Source organism: Sitophilus oryzae, unplaced genomic scaffold (genome assembly GCF_002938485.1).
Source record: "Sitophilus oryzae breed Bouriz unplaced genomic scaffold, Soryzae_2.0 scaffold_1620_pilon_pilon, whole genome shotgun sequence".
In the NCBI taxonomy this organism is placed as follows: domain Eukaryota; kingdom Metazoa; phylum Arthropoda; class Insecta; order Coleoptera; family Curculionidae; genus Sitophilus; species Sitophilus oryzae.
This window is the reverse complement of record NW_022146304.1, coordinates 6,748,933-6,770,775: the sequence shown is the minus strand read 5'-3', so window position 1 is coordinate 6,770,775 and position 21,843 is coordinate 6,748,933. Positions and strand designations below refer to the sequence as shown.

General features: G+C 28.9%; 1 protein-coding gene across 7 annotated transcripts in view; it reads right to left on the bottom strand.

Moving 5' to 3' along the window:
* Positions 1-188: 188 nt before the first annotated feature.
* Positions 189-21,843, bottom strand: part of LOC115880220 (complexin) — a 983,791-nt gene continuing 962,136 nt past the window's right edge. For 4 of the 7 annotated variants that reach the window (XM_030897371.1, XM_030897370.1, XM_030897369.1 and 1 more), the window contains 2 exons: positions 20,511-20,640; positions 191-4,264 (listed from right to left, as the gene is read on the bottom strand). In XM_030897371.1, coding sequence (XP_030753231.1) covers positions 4,191-4,264; positions 20,511-20,640 — 204 coding nt within the window. In that variant the 3' untranslated portion in view covers positions 191-4,190. Of the gene's footprint in view, positions 4,265-20,510; positions 20,641-21,843 lie in introns of all 7 variants that reach the window. The other 3 variants (XM_030897375.1, XM_030897374.1, XM_030897373.1) reach the window with 2 other exon arrangements.

Genomic DNA, 21,843 nt, shown 5'->3' with positions numbered 1-21,843 from the left:
CTTAAATTCCTTACTTTGTTAATTATTTCACAGGGTGTTTTCAAACTTTTACCAAAATATTAACATTTTGTTTTCGCTCGTATAATTGACAGATGGAAAATTTAGTTTTTAATTTAGGAAAAGGTACTAAAAATTCAAATAATTTAGCTACAAATTGTTCAAAAAATCATCAAAATCGGTCCACTAGAACAAAATATATTAAACTTTAAAATATATCCATATTTTAAGGTGCCCGTTTTTCGTACCGGTGAGTGTATAAGTTAATTATACAATAAAATAAAAAAAATACTTAAAGATCTATAATAATTATGGGCATTATGTTTCATTTTACAGAGTTAACAAAGCCTCTATTATGGTCATTATAAAAGAGCCATCATTTTCTTTCTGTGATGTCCATTGAAAATGTGTTTTTAGAACAGACGAATGAAGTAAAAGAAGTTTTGCATTTCCCGCCATATACCTGATAAATTATTTACATTGTATAATTTCTTTGAAACAATATAAATTTCGAATACATGTATGATTTCAAAATATGTACATGACCTAAGTTATACTTATTATTGTCTTAAAATTATTGTAAATATATCTTAAATGAGTTTAATATGATGAATTTTACCTGGGTGTCTTTTAAAAATGTTACTTTCTCTATTTTTCGCATTATTTTTTATTTTAGTTAAGTAAAAAAGCTTGAAATGAAAAACTGCAAAGTTTAGTTTGTAGAAGATTAATTGCCCTTGAAAATTTTCAGACTTTAATAGAAAAATGCGGTATAGCTAAAAAGCCTATTCATTAGCTTACCATATAATCTTGAGAAAAAGAACCCGATAACCCAATATTTAACGAAGAATTTATCGATAAGGGGAGAATTTTCGTTAGAATTTTTTAATTTAGGCGAGACTTCAAAGAACTATCCCGCATATTTGTTGAGCTAGAAAAATTCCTTATTAAATTTTTCCGCCGCGTCGAAATTTCAATGGCAAAATAGATTTGCTCTGGGAAATGCAAAACTTGCGAAAATCCATTTTATAGGTAAAATAGTTGAGATTTGAAGCGGTGCGAACTACTGACGGAAAATAATTTTGCCGTCGGAGAAAAATTTCCGGGAAAATGTTTAAAATGATGTGTTAATTAAAATTGTTGGAAACTTTTTGTCAAATGATTAAAATTCGACATCTAAAATTAATTAGACGTGATAAATTAGTTCTGGTTTCGTTTTATTCTGTATTATGAATATGGGTTTTCGATATTATTTAGCTACAGATATGGTTTGTTATGTTTTAGGTTAAATGTTGTTAAATCATTTGTTAAGAAATAGCAAAGTTCTCAAAAAGAACTTCTTGAAATCCTTTAAGTTTTATCATAGGAGATTTTACAAATCAAACTCAAGACATTTTGTTAATATTTTTTCTCAAACATCACAAAAGTATGACTTTTTTCGACGTGATTGACATTATAAAAAGATCATTTTAACGCCTAGGCATAAAGTAAAGCACTTTTACGCATAAGAACAAAAGTACAAAAATATATTATTAAACTGACATAGTATCGAATTCAATTAGTGTATTCATTTGTGTTGTTCGATATATAATTACTTACAAGGTAATACTTTTTATATTACTTGCGACTTTTGAAATTGTTTACAAAATTATTTGTGACGTTTGAAAAACAACTGCATGTTCTATTCGGAGTAAAAATGTACTTTTGTGCCTTGCCTGTAAAAGTATCATATTTACTCCTAATAAAACAATATACTATTGTCTACAATTAGCAGATGATTAAACATTTAGTAGTAGACAGAGTATATTCAAGTTAATTATCAATGCTAACATAGTTAACAAAATGTAAATACAGACTGTTTTAATGTATTTTTGATTTATTTTTTTAGTAAAAAAGTTCATTATAATTCACTTTAAATATTTTATTGCAAGACAGCCCAATATTTATTTGATATTTCTCAACAACTGTGATACTTTAACAAGAAAAGATCATAGAATCACAAAGAGATAAAGCCAACAACAGATATCAACAAACAATATTTAACAATTATTTAAAGTTTCATGCTACAGTAGAAGAACAATCAAAGCCTGAAAAACATCGATAATAAAACATTAATACTGATTGGGAGAAATCTTGTAACTAATGTTTGAAAATTTTATTTTGATTGAGAAGATACAGAAATTTTTCAACAAACTGTTTAGTTATTTACAATAAATTTACAATCATTTATTAAGTCTTAAAACAAGCCCATTCAAAGATATTCTACGTAAGGAATATAATAATAAAATCCATCAGTTATAATTAATACACAATTTTGCAATGTACCATTGACATATCTTAATTATTCAATATTAATAAAATACAAATATATCGTCATTTCGTAAAAAAGTCTTTGAATGAGCTAATAATAAATTATATAAAAATGTATGCTATGTACAGTAAATACATCTTTTGTCATATCGTTATTATATAATAATTTAGTCAATTACTCCCAATCAAAATTCAATCAATAATAGTGTCATAGAATGTCAACAAGCATTAATACAATATTACGAATTATAGAGTTTGATAATAAAAAAATACAGCCATAAAAACCATAGAGAAAAGTAATACTACATTATTTTATATATTTGAGGTGGTATTAGTATTTCAAATTTTAAAAGATGTATTTTAAATAACTACTAATGATATAAAATTTAGTCTTATCGAGAATTTACTTTGAACTTCAAGTTCTGCTATTGTTTTACTATAATATAAAATACAATTTAGGTTAAAAGCATTAGTGTTACAAGAGAAAATGACACATATCAATCGAAACACACAAAATGACAATTTTTCTGATTATTATGCTCTAGCAGCAGTTGATTAAAATTTCTTTTAGTTATCATTTAATTGTAAAGTTAGATTTTTAAAAAAGTGTTCTGGTGTGTCATAGTAAGCTTGGGTTTATATGAATAATCTTAAAAAATCTAAGTTGTTCAAATGAACGACAATCCTACATACATTATAAAAATTATTAAAATCTGTATACTTTTTTCAGAAAGCGTATTGAAAATGGCTGTTATTTTTTTATTATCAAATCAACGAAAATCATTACAATACAGAAAACAATCAGCGATAGCCACAAAAGGAATTTGGATGACTAATCTCGGCGTTTCTATAGGAAAAACGGGTGAAAGAAAGATTTTCGAAAATTTTCTCGAGAAAATCAAACATTCGTCTCCAGAATATTCATTCGTCCATATATTATATCGTTAATTTTTATTAAAAAAATATCGAAACACAAATTCCGCGAATTTTTTTACTAGTTTTTTTTATCATTTATCCTTTTTCTTATTCTGTGTATTTTTTTAAAATTCATTTTGGCGATACAAAAAAATAGGTTTAGACTACTATGTTTTTTATCTAGCTACAAAAATGGTAACAATAAGTTTTTTAAATCTACCACAAAATTACTATGAGGAGCCAACCAAAGGCTCGTCATAATAGTTTTGATATTTTTGTTTATCGCAGTCTCTTTTTGTGGTTTTTCGAGGGAATCGGATGGGGAGGGGATCTAAGGAGTAATGGGGTGGGGATTTTAGGGCCTAAACCCGCTGTTGCCACATTTCTCGCTAAACGAAAGCGAGAAGCTCTTTCTAGCGTTTGCTACTCGTGCTGGGCGCCGTCTAACAAGAAAAGGCATATTTCTAGCCTCTGTTCGAAGCTCTCAATTGAAAAAAATGAGAAACGACTAAAGTGCCATCGCCGTGAATCACCCTTTTTATGTGTTTACACAGGATAGTTTGCACATGGTGTTTTTTAAGATATTGAAATATACATTTCTTTCTTTGAATGTCTGTCAACTATTTAAGAATTACTTCGAACACAAGCTACGATACCCTATTCCTTTCGAACGCCCATCACTAGAGTCACTACTATTTTATTTTTTTTTGTTCATTTTACCGTTAAGTAAATAACATCACAGGTGTCACTTTCTACCAACTAAAATAACAAATTATCATTTTTATGTACTTTATATATGTATATCAATTTATTCTAAGGTGACGGAGGGGGCGGTAGCGGCACACCCCCCTTCTTTTTTTTGCGTGTGAGTGTTGGGAGTGGGGGTGGGGGGCGAGGGGGACATCCCCCTAAGGCCCGGCGCCACTGGATGTCTCGCTCTCTCTCTATCGCTCATAAGGATCGTCGACTTATTGCATCACGCATTTACTCTCTATTTGGGAGCGCAGCTCGTTAACGCTCGTTTCTATTGTGTTCTTGAGTTCTGAAAAAGAGGGACAGACACATATGTACACATGTAAGTAGAGCGAGAAGAATAAAGTGGGGTTGGGGAATAGAGAAAACATGGTCGGGGGCGTAGAAAAAAAATAATTGACTTCTGTATACATTTTTTTGCGTTTACTGTAAAAAATCTAGTATGCTATCGTTCCATACATTAACTTTTATTATAATTATTAATTTACGCATGTTTAAAAAGCATTTTTGTAATGTTCCCGTGACAATTCATCTGACAATTTGAACATGGCATATCAATTTTTTCACCGCTATAACTTTTTTATTTTTTTTTGATAAAAAAAAACAAATTTGGTATGTTAGTATATGATATAAATTATAAATTAGGATTGATTGAGGATTTGACACCTTCGGCATATTTTTACTTTATTCGATAGAAAATGACGCTCTGAATAGAATGACATATCATATGTCAACTTTTGACATTTTTGTTTAAAAAAATCGTATTTTAAATTTCAATCTAGAGTGCCAGATGGCTCTAATTTTTAATCAAGGAGCCTTGGAAAGATTTGATCGTCTAATGTTTTTCGTGTATTGTCCTGGCCGGTTAAAAGATGCGAAAATCGTATTTTTAATCGTATCTCAATTTTTCCAAACTTCTTTACGAATAATTTGGTAATACACACTTGGTATTTCGAGTCAAATTGTTATAAACTGCATATTACAATTTCAAATAAATCATATGCAAAAATATTAACAGTTGATATATGATATGTCATTCTATTCACAGTGTCATTTTCTATGGAATAAAGTAAAAAAATACCGAGGGTGTCATTTAAAAATCAAAATCTTTAGTCATTTCCTTTGAAACAGGAAGTGACCAAAAACAATAAAATACGTCAATCAATCCTGATTTTTATCATATACTAACATACCAAATCCCGATTTTTTATCTGAAAATGTAGGTATACTTGGTAATAAAAAAACTGAATTTTGTAAAAATTTTCCCGGATATTGTACAAGGTGTCTCATTTTCGTGCGTTTTACTGGTTTCTCGTTTATGAGTAAAGATACAAAAATGCAGTTTCCACATTATTATGCTATTTTTCCATGAAACTAAACACGCTATGCACATATTTGTCCTAGCCCTCTTAGTTCCCGAAATACAGGGTAAATATGAAATAAAATTGTTGCATTTTTCGACTGCCCTCGTATCTCGATTCTCTTATCACTTATAGAAAAAGTGAAAACTGAGTCCCATAGAGTTTTTCGCGTAGAATTCATTGGCTTAACTAGATTTTTGCTGGTTGCTGTCATTCTTGAAATATGACTCAAAATTATGTTTTTCAAATTGGATATCCTGTATATTATTTTTCATTTTATTTGCCTTGTTGTGAGTTTTCTAATATAGTCTATAGTATACTATATTTTCATAAGCAAAGCAAAAAATGCGTTATTTAACTTTTTTTAAAATAGGCGACCGGCTTAATTTTTTGGTTATTGGCTATTCCACACTAGTTTCTGTGTGCAAAATTTTTGCACAAGTGCATCAAAAATATCATTAACTCTGATTGAGATCCCCGTGTTATCTAAAAGTTACACAAGTTCATTTTTAGTACAGTTTTTTAATATAATACGATGAAAAGCAATATCATCTCTCTGATTCAATTAAATTAAATAGAATAGTACTCTGTTAAACTAGGTTGATTTATATTAAATAATGTATCTTCTTATTATACCGGGTGGCATATTACATAGTCTTACTTACCGGGTGGCATATTCTTCTCAAAAGGGACTCACCCCTATAACTTTTTTATTTTTTGAGATATAAAAACGAGATTTGGTATGTTAGTATACCACATAAATTAGGATTGATTGACGTATACAATTGATATTGGTCACTTCCTGTTTTACCGGAAATGGCTACAACTTTTGATTTTTAAATGGCACCCTCGGTATTTTTTTACTTTATTTGATAGAAAATGACATTCTGAATAGAATGACATATCATATGTCAACTTTTGATATTTTTGCTTAACAAAAAATCTTATTTTAAATTTCAATCTAGTGCCATGGCTATGTTAAAAATTTAATTCTTAATCAAGGAGCCTTAGAAAAATAGATTTGATCGTCTAATGTTTTTAGTGCCTTGTCCTGGCCGGTTAAAAGATGGCCAAATCGTATTTTTAATCATATCTCATTTTTTCAAATGGAACGAGGGTGGCTCATTAGCATATTTGGAAAAAGCATTTTTTTAAGAATAATTTGATACCACACACTTGGTATTTGGAGTCAAATTTTCGTTATGAACCGCAAGTTATAATTTCAAATAAACTATATACGAAAATGTCATATGAATATAAATGTCATATAAATAAAAAAGATGACATATGATATGTCATTCTATTTTCTATCGAATAAAGTAAAAAATACCTAGGGTGCCATTTAAAAATCAAAAGTTGTAGTCATTTCCAGTGAAACCGGAAGTGACCGAAAACATTTGAATACGTCAATCAATCCTAATTTATGTCATATACTAACATACCAAATCTCGTTTTTTTAACTAAAAGAATAAACAAGTTAAATGGGTGAGCCATTTTTGAGACGCACCCGGTATTATATTTTTGTAACGCTTACGACAAGACAAATAAAATAAAATAAAAAAATAATATACAGGATGTCTCATTTAAAAAACATAAGTTTTGTGATATTTACAAAACGAAAGCTTTCAGCGAAAAATTAGTTACCTCACTGGATTCTACGTGAAAAACTCTTCCAGACACAGTTTTCATCCTTTCGATAAGTAAGTTTTAATCTTGTCGATAATATTACTTTTTAAAATTCGCCCTGTATTTCAGGAACTAAGAAAGCTAGGACTAATCTGTGTATACCATATTTAGTTTTATAAAAAAGAGCACAGTAATGTAAAATCCGCATCTTTGTATCTCTATTCATAAACGCAAAAATAGCATACCCTGTACATTTAAAATTTTAATTTAACGGTTCAGTATTACCTAAGCATAATTTTAATAATATTACAAAGAATCGTTTAAAACTTTGCTTAAGACAACGAAAATACAGTTTCGTGCTAAACAACAAATACCACTTAAAAGTTGCGGTATAATTAAATTTTTCGTTGAAGTTTTAGGTTGTTGTTTGTTTTCCTTATACTATAAGTAAAATAATTTAAACAAGATAATCTGGAAAATAGTTTAACGGAAATATTACAAGAAGAAGACTTTGAAGAGATATGCAAATTTTTCAGAGAATAACAAACAAATTTATACATGATTTTGTTTAATGTAAGTATTAAAAAAAAATTAAAAATATTTTATTAACAATATAAAAAATAATAAGTTAATGTTAAGTACTATTTGGAATATCTTTTAACGTTTTCTTGTGAAATTAATTACAATTAGTAATTATGATTACTAATAAATACCGCATATTCGAAAAAAAAACTATGTCAAAGACGGCTGGGAATAACAATCGATGATAATTTTGGCAGAAGTCATTCACTAAAAATTGACACAAAACATGTCAAAAATTAACACTAATTTTAGAAAGATTAAAAAAGGTTGGAACGTTTCCAGACCCACAAATCAATTTCCAGAAAAATATTTTTTCTCGAATTTTAAACTCTACGCCATTTAAAATAATTTTTACTTAATATAAATAAAAAATACAACCTCGTTAAGGCTTCCTGGCAGTAGGCGCTATTAAAAAATCGCATCGAAAAGTACGGGCCAAGTAATGGCGTCTAGGGCTTGACCTCGTCAAAATTATCATCGATTGCCATTCCCCAGCCGTCTCTGACGCCGTTTTTTTTCGATCGTAGGGTATTTTCAATTATATTTATTTAATATCCAATTGAATTAATAGAATTAAATATTTTTCATTTTCTGGCCTAGGTTAGTCTGAAAACTTAACTACGTCATGGGTAAGGATTCTTCTAATTTATAGGTACATAATATACCAGATGCGTCTCAAAAGTGGCTCACCCCTATAACTTTTTTATTTTTTTTAGTTAAAAAACGATATTAGGATTGATTGACGAATTCAGTTGTTGTCGGTCACTTCCGGTTTCACCGGAAATGACTACAACTTTTGATTTTTAAATGGCACCCCCGGTATTTTTTTACCTTATTTGATAGAGAATGTCACTCTGAATAGAATGACATATCATATGTCAACTTTTGACATTTTCGCATATGGTTTATTTGAAATTATAACTGGCGGTTCGTAACGAAAATTTGACTTGAAATACGAAGTGTGGCATCAAATTATTCGTAAAAAAATACTTTTTCCAAATATTTTAATGACCCACTCTCGTTCCATTTGAAAAAATTGAGATATAATTAAAAATACGATTTAAGCATTTTCTAACTGGCCAGGACAAGACAGTAAAAACATTAGACCATCAAATCTATTTTTCCAAGGCTCTTTGATTAAGAATTAGTGTTTTTAACATAGCCATGACACTCTAGATTGAATTTTAAAATACAATTTTTTATTAAGCGAGAATGTCAAAAGTTGACATATGATATGTCATTCTATTCAAAATGTCATTTGCTATCGAATAAAGTGAAAAAATTCCCAGGGTGCCGTTTAAAAATCAAAAGTTGTAGTCATTTCCGGTGAAACAGGAAGTGACCAAAAACAATTGAATATACCGATCAATCCTAATCTATGTCATTTACTAACATAACCAAATCTCGTTTAATTATCTGAAAAAAATAAAAAAGTTATAGGGATGAGCCACTTTTGAGACGCACCCGGTATATAATCACAAAACAATTCTTCAATTACTTACTACCAAAAAGAACAGTCAACCCTCTCTAGAAACACACCGAACATCCACATTACTTACCACAAAAAAAAATAAAAATAAATAAAACAAAGTAAAAATAAAATAGAAAAAAATATATATTTATAATAACAATCAGCCAGTTTACATGCAATAAATGTGACCTAACCGTGTATTAAAAAGAAATTTTGAAACGTTTATTTTGTGTTTGTGTTTTTATTATTACATAATAGTCAATAAAATGATATATTTGGCAAAAGGTAAATAGGGCTAGAGGTGGACATACACGTCAAGATTTGTCGGTCGGACAAGTATGTTAAAAACTAGAGAAATACGTATGAGAATTAACATCAACTGTATGGTATATATTACACTAAGCAAACACCAATAGATACGTAATAATACTAATAATAATATTAAAGGTGCTACAAAAGAAATGCAAATCCCTTACCTGAGCGAAAAAACTGCAGTTTCCGACAAAACAGTCTTAATGTGTATGTTCACAATTAGACTTCATTGTAAAGAACATAAGAATTATTTATACATGAACCTTAAAAATTATTATACAGGGTGAATATGTACGTGTAAGGCACAACAATATACATAAAAATATGATAACAGCCCATAGATTGAAGAATATGACAAGGATGCATTAAGAAGTAAGTCAGTGGGTCATTTTGGCAATACAATTTTTTAGATGAGAGACAACTCAAAGATTAGATATAATTTTTTTTACATACTATAATCGGAAATGTAAATATGATTAGTATTTGAAATATTTATATAAATTTTTTGGTGTAAATTAAGACTGTTATAGTGTTAATTTATAATTTTCTACAAAAAAAAAACACTTTTTAAAAAGCTCTTAATTTTTATTATTCGCGCAGTATTTATTAAAACGCAGTAATCCTTATGGATGATATTTCTATTTGTTGATGTAAACATTCATACATAATTACATTAATTTGCAGATATATTTAAAAAAATATTACGTATTCATTTGATTGAGATATTAGTATTGTCCGCTAATTTAGAATATTTTTTTGCTGAGGTGGTTTTAAAAATGTAAGCTCTACATTTTGTAAATGCGCTACCATATACAAGGTGGGTTTATTATATGTGTGGTTACAAATGAGTATTTAAAGTTACCTATAGAGGGTTCGGCAATAGTGCTTCGGGCATCTGTAGATCATAGAATAAAAAATATATATATCATAGAATAAAAAATATATAATAAAAAATTTGAGAATTTTGTTTAAGTGCCAAGTATGTATCAGGATGTATTTCAGGAAAATATTTTAACTTCTATAGGGTGGTTCAAAAAAGGGTTAGTGGATCGGGATGATTTTTTTTAAATGGATTTCTTCCTTTCAAATCGCTTTACATACTAAATAATATACAGTATATATTTACTCATACCTTAAGATTATGTGAAATGATCTGAAAAGAAGTCAAATGCAATAATATTCAGGGTGTTCCATTTAAAAAAAAATCATCCCGTTCTACTCACACTACTTCACCCTATAAAAGTTAAAATATTTTCCTGAAATACATTCTATATTTAAACAAAAAAATTTTTATTCTAGGAGCCTAGACGCAATTTTGTAGGACCCTGTATAAATTTTTTCTCTGTTACGTATATTTTATAGATTTAAGATGTCGATTTTGAAAATGTTTTACTTTATAAGGGTCACTAGGGTTACAACTGTAACACAATTCTTTCGTAAAGCAAAATTGTGTCTGTAATGGTGCGTTTAGACTTGAGCTTAATTTTCGACGAATGAAGTGAATGAAGAAATTTGGGCGCGCACAGCAGAGTTGTGTTGGCGAAAATAATGGACGACCAAGAAATAGTCGAGGCTGCAGTCACTGTTATGCACAGCTTAATTATTAAAAAGGAGAAAAATCTAAAAAATCGTCGCTGGTGGCAAACCCAAATTTTTAGAAATCGATATAATTTACTGCAACAACTTAATGCCTGAGGAGGGCTATGATCAGTTCAAAAACTTTAGAAGAATGACCAGACCCGACTTTGAATATTTACAAAATTTAATAACACCAAAAATTACGAACAAAAGATACAAATTTTAGAATAGCAATTTCATTAATATCGACATATTCAATATTAATTTTATCTATAAGGTCTTGCCATACGTTTTTTTTATTTTGTAATAATAGAAAGAATGTTTAACATCCCATAATATAGGCAACTTTTCATATTCTTCAATTAATAATAACGAAGATTCATTGATTCACTCCATAATTTTAATAAAGAAAACGAAAAAAAATCACACACGCACGCACGAATGCAGACAAAACAAATTGCCGGTGCAAACTGAGCGTTCGCGCACACATAAAATCCCTTTGAGCACGGACCAAAAACCGACACCAGACGGCTCACGTTCGCGGCTGCTCGCGCACGGACAGATTCAGAGTGAGCGTGCGCGCACAGCCGTTTACACTTGAGCATTCGCGGAGGATCAGTGCGTGCGTGCTCAAGTCTAAACGCACCATTAGACTGTCTTCTTTTTTTATATATATTAATTGCAGATGTACAGTATGGCCCCGGATCGTCTTTACAAGACAAAAAAACTTTTTCATTACTAATACTTTACAAAAAATACATTCTTTATAAAAATTTTCTTTAGGAGACCTAAAAATCAAAACGCATATATGGCAACACCATTTTGATTTCATTCTTCATAGATGGTTATCATTCATAGATGGTTATCATTAATTTTGATTAACGCCACATTTTTTGCTGTTGATAAAGTATCACACTGTTGATAAAGTATTATGAATTTTGTGCTTCTTCAACATTTTAATACAGCAAAAAATATGACATAAATAAAAATTAATATAAACATCTATTAAAGAGTGAATACGAAATAAAAATTCAATGAAAAAATTCAATCGTATTTTCATATTTTTCTCTAAAACAACAGTATAAACGGGATTAACCATTTTAGACCAAGCAATCCAGGGAGATAATGTATACTAACTATATGTGACAGCTTTTGCTTTCCATATTTATTAGTTTTAAATAATTTAAGTTTATTTATAACATGGGAGCTTTTCGTATAAAAATTGGCACATTTTGCCAACGATAGATATCTTTAAAAGAATATCAAAATTGAAATATAGATTGTTGTTTTTTTTTTGGTAATTTTAGCTTAATATTTTTTTAATATTAGCTTTACGTTAAACCTTGGATATACAAATTCATATTACGGCGATATATTTTCAAAGAGCCAGACCGATTATTTCCAAATTACTAACCAATGCCTGGCAAATCTGGCATGTATACGCGATATTACGAGATGATTGCTAAATAACCATGAACGGCAAATCGGCTTTAGTTACGCAATGGAACAGTGGCGTAGTTGGATTTCCTTGTTTCATTTTTAATAGAATTAGAAAGTTAAAATTAGTAACTTTTCGTAAGTTTTCTTATAGATTCCTCCCATTGGAGAATTCTTTGCTAAAATTTAAATAATAACCATGTTTTACAAAAATTGGCAAGTCCAGCAAAAATTTTATACCTAAACTATTTATTTTGACACATCTGAGCAAAACAGAAGTAATAATGTAGCATACACATAGATATATCAGCTATACCAAAGTAAACAATTTCTGCAAAACTAGCAAGGTGTACTCATTCTCAGAATCACTTGACTCAAAATTCTGTAGTCAACCTGCTGTGTTAATTACCAAAACCTCTTTATTAGGTACTGCTTTAGTAAGTGCCTTTGTAATTGTGATATACTAGAATATAAATACATAATGTATTAAAAAGAGATTAAATCGTTAACCTTCTTAAAAAAAATAGGAATAGGATATGACTTTAATCTGCATAAGTTATTTCTTTTATACACAATTTCTCTTGTTCTGCTTTAGAGAGGATTTTATATAATGTTTTTTTATATCATTATTATATGTTATTTAATGCCTCATTTTTAATGCGCTCTTATATTTTTCATACAAAGTTGTTGAAATATTGTTTATACAGGGTGGCGCCTCTCATACGCCGCGGAGGCTCCAAGGAGAACGACAGTTTGTATTGGAATGAAATTTTGTGAGCATATGTAGGTTAATTCAGGGCACTTTTTAAAAATATAGAGAGTTCTACAGGGTGTCCCCAAAAAAGTTACATATCAAAGTTGTGTTTTTTGTAATGGAACATCCTATATATTAATTGATTTTCGGATTCTAGGAGAAAAATAAAGGTGAGTTTTATAAGTATAGACTAAAATGTAAGGTTTTTCACATATTTAACATTTTCTAGAAATAAGGAACAATTTTTAAATTACAATAAAAGCTACCTATATTGGAATTTACCCGGTGTAGCCTAATATGTACTTAAACTAACTATTCTACTTTAAATCAAATTAAAACTTCATCCAAAAAGTTATACAGGGTGAGAAAAAATTAATATTGGACATTGGTCACCTTTAAAAGCATGTTACTCTCTTATTTTAAATGGAACACCCAGTATATTATTCCGATATTTAATGGAGAATTCCTGTCTCTTCAAAATACTATTAAGGTTACCTACCCCTCAAACAAAGATTTTCCTAGATATTTTCATTTACATGTTTGATCTGAGTAGATCTTTATTATTTGATAAAACCTATGTGGCTGTGATATGTCTGACGTTACTTCAACATAGCTGTCTAATTAGTTCAACTTTAAAAACTAGTTATAATTTTTGCCGAAAATGCAAACTTCTCCTACATCAGAGAGAATTGATATGATTCTATTAGTTTGTGAATGCAGTGTGCATTCACCAATTAATAGAATAGTTAAATGCTCCTGATTTTATCTAGTCTGGTTTTTTTATGGGGATATGTTAAAGACAGTGTTTAAAAAACTCGACCAACTAGTGTCGACAGCATGAGATAAATTATTGTAGCTGCTTTTTCAGGTAGAACTCCACATATGCCTTTTAAAATGAAAAGATCCTTTTGAAAAGACAATAATTTTATGCAGTTAACAGGAAAGGAAGCATTTTGAGCATTTGATTTCATCCAGCTAAATTCTGTCGCATAATTATAGGTTTATATCTAGTTTTAATTCTGTAATAATTAAAATATGTTTTAAACGTGTATTTTTTTATTACCCTTGAGTAGTTTACTCCACAATCTTTAATTTTTGTTAAATTAATAAAAGGTATATCACACGGCCACCTAGATTTTTTCAAATAATAAAGATTTACTGACGCAAAATCATCAAAATTAAAATATCTTGGAGAATCTTTGTCTGAGGGGTAGGCAAACTTAATCATATTTTGAAGATATATAAATTCCCGAAGATATATAAATTCCGAAATTATTGAATACGGGAAAAATATACTGGGTGTTCCATTTAAAATAAAGGAGTAACTTGGTTTTAAAAGTACTAATGTTCCATATTAATTTTGTCTCACCCTGTATAACTTTTCGGGTTAAATTTCAATTTGGTTTAACATACAATGGTTACTGTAATTAAATATCAGGCTATACAAGGTCAACTAAATTAGGTAGCTGTTATCGAAATTTAAAATTTACTCTTTATTTTCACAAAATATGAAATATGTCAAAATCCTTAGATTTTAGGTATATGCTTCTTTAATAAAACTCATTTTTATTTTTTTTCGAGAATCCGAAAATCAATTAATATATAGGGTGTTCCGTTAGAAAAAACACAACTTTGATGTGTAACTTTTTTTGGGGACACCCTGTATAATTCTATATTTTTTATAAAATGCTTTCAGTTAACCTACATATGCTGCCAAAATTTCATTTCGATATAAAGTACCGTTCTCCTTGGAGCTTCCGCGGCGTATGAGAGGCGCCCCCCTGTACATTTTTTATTTTTTTACTATGTTCACATTATTTGAGATTTTTTATTTTGTAACCACAACTATTAATTAAATTGTGTCTAAATTTATAAATCCAATTAATTTAAATATTACCACAATCATTTTTTTATATTAGATAAATATAAAAATCATTATATTAATGATTTGTAATATAGTTTTGTGTTTAAAGTTATTGTGTGTTGTAAAACAGGCAACTATATTATTTTAGCCTTAGAACTCGAGAGTGACGACCAAGAAATTTCAACAATTAGAGCGAAATCTTATATCTAGAAGCTCTATAGATCATACAGTATCAGTCAAAAAGATGGTTATAAAGATATAATTTATAATAAATCAAGTAATACCTAGATTTAAAACTAGCAAAAGAATTATTATTAATAAAATATTTTAACTATTTTTTAAATGTATTTACTTTACTTTGATTTATTCTAACATTTCCATTATAAAATTAATATATATACTATTTAAAAGCCAAGAATATATTTTACAATACCCTGTATAAAGCCAATTTTGTATAGGTCACAAATGTCAGAAGTACATTTTATAAGCTCTAGAATTTAAGACACTATGTGTAAAAACATGTCGAGTAGTCCGCTGATATGTTTATATAGTTATGGAGCAATCCATGATGATTAAAGTAGTTGGCAATAAATTGTTAGAAGATTTTAGGGTTAGTGATGGTACCGATGCTAGAGCAATTGATCGAAAAATATTAGCAAATTATGTAAATTCTTTGACGTCAATTTTTTTCTATCCTTTTTCATGTTATAAATTGACAGGGCCACTGTGGTCATTTAGTGAACCCTCATTCTTCACATTTTGGTGACCACTTTTTCAAATAAAGTCCTATAAGAGATATTTCTCCTTACCTATACACTCCATAGATTATGTTCACTATATTATGAATTAATTGTCATTTAAAAAATAATAATATTTGCTTATGATTTGTTTTGACACTACCTATGTCATTCTAAATACCAGCTGTTAAATTATCAAATTCCTTAAATTTATTGCCAACCAAATGAGTAAAATCAGAATAGATATTTCAACTATTTTGGATTGCTTCGTGTATTTTATATGAAATCATTTGACAGACACTGTATGCATATATTAGATAGAACAGAATTATCTACTTCTATTTATGCAGGAAATTTTAATGATAATAATAACTAACTTAAGCTTCTTATTATTTTATGCAATAATTTGCATTTATCATAGAGGTATAAATCTATATTCTCCAAAATAGATCAGAAGATTTATATCTGAATGCAGATACTTAATTATATAATTTTTTAAATATTTTATTGAATATAGTAATATTAGTTTTCATAAGAGGTAAAAATAAAACCCTGCACTAGTAACTTAAAATTGACAATTTAAGACTTATATTGGGTAAATTGAACAACCTTGTAGTATCTTATACACATTTAAAAAAAATCTCTATATTATCATTGGTTTACTGTACCTATATGATAGTATTAAAACATTTCTAATATTGGCAGACCAAAATACACAAATTTTGATTATATGAAACCTTGTTAGAGAATAAAACAATATGACATTTGTTTTTCCAGAACCCCCCCTCCAAATCAAGATATTAATTTTTCCTGTTTTAATGACATAAAAATTTTACAGAAATATTTGTTTAGATTTCATATATAAATATGTAAGTTAAACTTTCCAACAAATTGTTTTCATTACTTTAGTAACCAATGTCCTGGCTAGTGCAAGGTTCTTCTAAGTACCTCTTTTTTCCGATATTAAGTGATACACTTAAGGATAATTTGGTCAAAAGAGGGTCATCAACATTGATTGTCGAAGTTACAGTCTTCGATTCGTTGGGTACACGAACATACAACAACGCACATCGGGGTCGAGATAAATATGTTTATAAAAAGACACAACAGCTATAATTGTACATTTAGAATAAAACTTCCCGATAAAAGGGATCACAACCACAAAATAAAGCGGTAAAATAACATTACATACTAGAGAAAACTGATGTAAGTACGTATGTTCGCTTTAAAACTACCAAAAAATACGAAGGTATCTTATACCTTGTGAATAACCTAAACAGAACAAGTCCTATTTATAGAATGTAGATTAAAAAATTGACTGATAATTTATTCCTCTCAAGTCCTTAAAATTAAATAAAAAATAAAAATAGAATCAATTTTTCAGAAATGTAACTGGTTTTATTGTCATAAAATGTATCACAATATTAAGAACAATAATTAATATATGTATATGAATAAATATGATTTTTATTATTTAATATATAAGTATATGTATTTATTTATTTCTAATAGATATATTTACAAATTTCATAATAGGACTTGTTCACTTATAGATCAAGTACAAAATAAAATATAAAGTGACTAAAAATAAAAATATACAATTAAACAATTTTTAATAGTGAACAAATTAAAAGAAAGGCACTAAAGCAAACTATAGCAAAATATAATATTTGATTGAGTTATTTTTCTATGATGCGATCATTGATTTTAAGGATTGGTCAATCGTATCCACAAGAATTATGAGTAAATTATGAATTATGAATATTATTTTCTGTAGCAGCATTAAATCTTATGGCGCTAAAAAAAGAAGTACATAAATACAAATTATAAATAAAATTGAAATATTTGGAACATACAGTATGTCCCGGATTATCTTTACAAGAGAGAACACTTTTTATTATTGACATTTTAAGAAATGTGCATTCTTCATACAAATTTTTGCTTGTTCTAAAATGTTTAATGCCCGTTTATAATAATAATAATAGTTTCCGTATATAGCGTTTAACGCCTTGGAAGTAGCAAGGTACAGCTTGCCATACTAGAGCCGTTCGGTATACAAGGCAGGTAATGTGCTACTACGCTTCTACGCTTCAACCGCCTATTATTACCTCAGAATTGTGAATCCCAAGTACTCATTTAAGGCTGAGTCGAACTAGGTACCCAAACTATTTTTATTTTAATAAAAATTGTCGGCTGATGAAATGCCGGGTGTGGGATTCGAACTCACTACCTTGAGATTGGTAGACGAGAGCCTGTACTTCTACGCCATCGGGCACCTCTTAATGCCGTTTATACTTTTTCAATAGTTTTAATTAGTTTATAAATTTTCATACCTTTTTAGAGATAATTAAAAAAAAAAAAAATATAGTTGAATTAAGTATTAAAAATCAAGATGCGTTTCTATGGTTATAGAATTTCGTAGCAAAAATATGACGTTGATCAAAATTATTAATAACCATCTATCAAAAAATGAAATCAAAATTATATCACCATAGAAACGCGTTTTAAAACAATATTTTCATGTTTTTATTAATTTTTTCTAAAACAGTATAGAAATTTAGAAAAGTATAAACGGGATTAACCATTTTAGAACAAGCAAACATTTTTTATGAAGAATGCATTTTTTTGAAAGTATCAATAATAAAAAAGTTTTTCCTGTTGTAAAGACAATCCGGGGACAATGATAGTTTGCAATTTATATTTTACATGTATTTTACATGAATCTTTAGATTAAAGTTCTAATTTTACTATATTTAAACACTTGTTTACAATAATACTTGCATTACAAAGAGACCTAATCTCAACTTTATTATTAAACATAATGTTCCTTTTATAAAATCTCTTGTTTGAAGGACAATGTGGAATGTGTAAACAAGGAAAATGAATTTAATGAATGATAAAAAAGAGAAAACATTACCTCTCTGTATTTGTTTGGAATGAATCTTTGAACAAACAGATTAAAGAAGGAGTATATTGCTATCCATGTACTAGGGATAGAATTAATATTATAAACCCCAATTTTTAACAGTTCTTTTTGAAGCTTTAATTGACACATTGACTCATAAAAATTCAACTGAATGAAAACTTTATAAGTGATATGAAAAATTAAGCGTTGATTATAAAACAAATTTTGAATCTAATTCAAAAATGTAGTCAGTACACTATGTGTGAATTACATTCGGATGCAAAAAAAACGCAACGTGTTATATTTTTGTTGTTATTATTATTTATATTTTTAGCCCTATTTTCATGATTTTTTTAGCAAATTGTATATAATTATATCAACTTTAATTCCTAAACTAAGTTTTTTTTATAAACTTTAGTATTTGGCATATTGTACAGGGTTAATAGAAGGGTTGTTTTTTTACCCTAACTTTAAAACACCCTGTGCAATAATTTCGTGTGCAAATCTTCCTAAAATATAATTTTACGGTCAGAACCATGACTCCTGAGCATTTTGTTTTTTAATTAATGTCAATACATGCTTTGGTTAATTTTTAAAAGCGAAATGAACTGATTACGATCAATTTGCAATTTTTTCAATTATTATCATTACTTTTTGATGTATTTTTTTTAATATGACGACATGGTTTTGATGACTATTATTTACTCTATACTAAATTTAAAAAAAAACGTTAAATACTAACAATACAGTCCTGGTTTAAAAAAAAAATTAATAACGATAACACCACTAACGATATAAAGAAAACATCTGCAATACTCAAGTATGCAAACAGAAAAAAAAACATTTTAAAAATATCATCATACTTTGTATTGCCTCCCGTGGCTGCTATAACTGCCTGTATACGTCCGGTCATACTGTCATCGAGGCTGCATATATCATATTGCGTTATGCTTTCTCATTATTCTTTAAGGGTACGTTTATGTTGGAGCTGCGATAGACGATAAAAGCAGTGAATTAGCGCTGCTCTTATCGTTGCTCAACTGCCAACCATGTCTCGACGCGTTGCTCCAATATAAACACCTACATATAAATTAATATAATAATATTCTTTGCTTCGCTACTATCGCTGCTCTTATCATTTATCGTCGCTCCAACATAAACGCACCCTAAGAACCAAGCGAAGTTCATTTAATAAAGCTTGGTACGGCTTCGCGAACTCTAACCCTCCTGCCAAGCATTTCCCAAACGTCGAACATGATGGGCAGATCATAGTAGTATATAGTTCACAATAATCATCAAAATCGTCTTGGCATATTGAAAAATAACTTCAAAAAGAAATTATAGTTGAAAATAGTGCAAATTGTTGGTGGCAAGTTCATTTCGCTCTTAAAAATTAACCAAAGTATGTATTGAAATGATCCAAAAAACAAAATGCTCAGGAGACATGGTTCTGATCGTAAAATTATATTTTAGGAAAATTTACACACGAAATTATTACACAGGGTGTTTTAAAATTAGGGTAAAAAACAACCCCTCGATTAACCATGTATAATATGGCAAATACAAAAGTTTATAAAAAACTGAATTTATGAATTAAAGTTGATATAATAATTATATATAGCTTGCTAAAAAATTCATGAAAATAGGGTTAAAAATAACACAAATATAACACTTTAAATTTGACAAAAAATTTATCGTTTCTTTGCACCTGAGTGTATTAATATTGGGTAGCATTTTAAGAATAAAAACTAATGAATATTAAAGATCGCATCACAGAAAGCTCATGTCAAAGCCGTGTTCACGCCAAATATGCCTACAAGCGCATCCATCATCATTATCATCATCATTCGGTCATTCACATAACTGTGCATCGCTTATGGATTCGTCTAAGGGCCGCTACGCACTCACTTGTCAGCTCGTCCTCGTCTTCCGCCTCCGCCTCCCGCGCCAACTCTTCCGGCGTCTTTTTCTTCCGCATCAGCGGGTTGGGTTCCTCTTGGATCGGGTCCACCACCTCCTCTTTCTTCTTTATGTTGTACTGCAACAAAAAAAAAGATATATTTTTTCTATTTGCTAACTAAAAGCAGAGTTGCAACAAGCCAGTTTTAAAAAGACTTAAGTCCTTAGTCATTTCTAAAATCAAAATATGATTTAAGTCTTAAGTCAGTTTCAGTATAAAGTTCAAATGATTTAAGTTTTAAGTCGTTGGCTTAAGTCATTTTCTTTCATATCAAGTCATTTTTTTAAAAACTTAATTCAATATAAACTTATTTAAGTATTTTTTTTACTTAAGTCTTTTTTTACTTAAATCATGATAATCTGCAAGTTAAGTCAGTAAAATGACTTAAATCAATATAATTTCCCTCAAGTCAAGACAACTAGAATTCAATTTAAATACCTATTTTTTAAATGTTAATATTAATTTTCTTGTACTATTACCCATTACCGATTTTTTTATTATCTATATTAGTTTATTGTAGATACAGATTAGAATAAAATCTATACTAATATACAACTCACTGATTAATCACGATCCTGCTTAAACAACTCAACGTAAGAAGCTCAATTTTGGCATACAGGTTGATCATAGGGAGTAGAGGTTCGATAAGAAGGGAATTTTCGAAATTCCAATTCCAAGGGGGTGAAACCACCCCTGAAATATTACAATATTTTTTATTTAAAAAACGGTCAAGTTTCTGAAAAAACGCTTAAACACGTATATTTTATTTTGTTTTTTTTACATATTTTAAGATTTTTTAAAAACGTGTACAGCCTAAAGCGCTTGACGTAAAAAGCTGATTTTTGGAAAACGGATTGACTTTAGGATGTAGAGGTTCGATAAGAAGCGATTTTTCGAAACTCGAATTCGTGGGGGGTGAAACCACCCCTCAAATATTAGAATATTTTTAATTTAAAAACTGGTGAATTTTTCGAAAAAACTCTTAAACACGTATATTTTATTTTGTTGTTTTACATATTTAAAGATTTTTTAAAAATTTATACAGGGTGTTTCATAAAATATGACCATTGAGTAATCACGATTCTGCTTAAACTGCTTGACGTTTAAAGTTGATTTTTTGCAAACGGATTGACTGTGGCGTGTAGAGGTTCGATAAGGAGGGGGTTCTCGAATCTCAAATTCCAAAATTAATTTGTTTACGAAACATAATAAACGTAAATTCCATTAAATTGATTGTGCATTTACTGATAAAGTTGAAAATTTTTGTGAAAAAAAAACTCA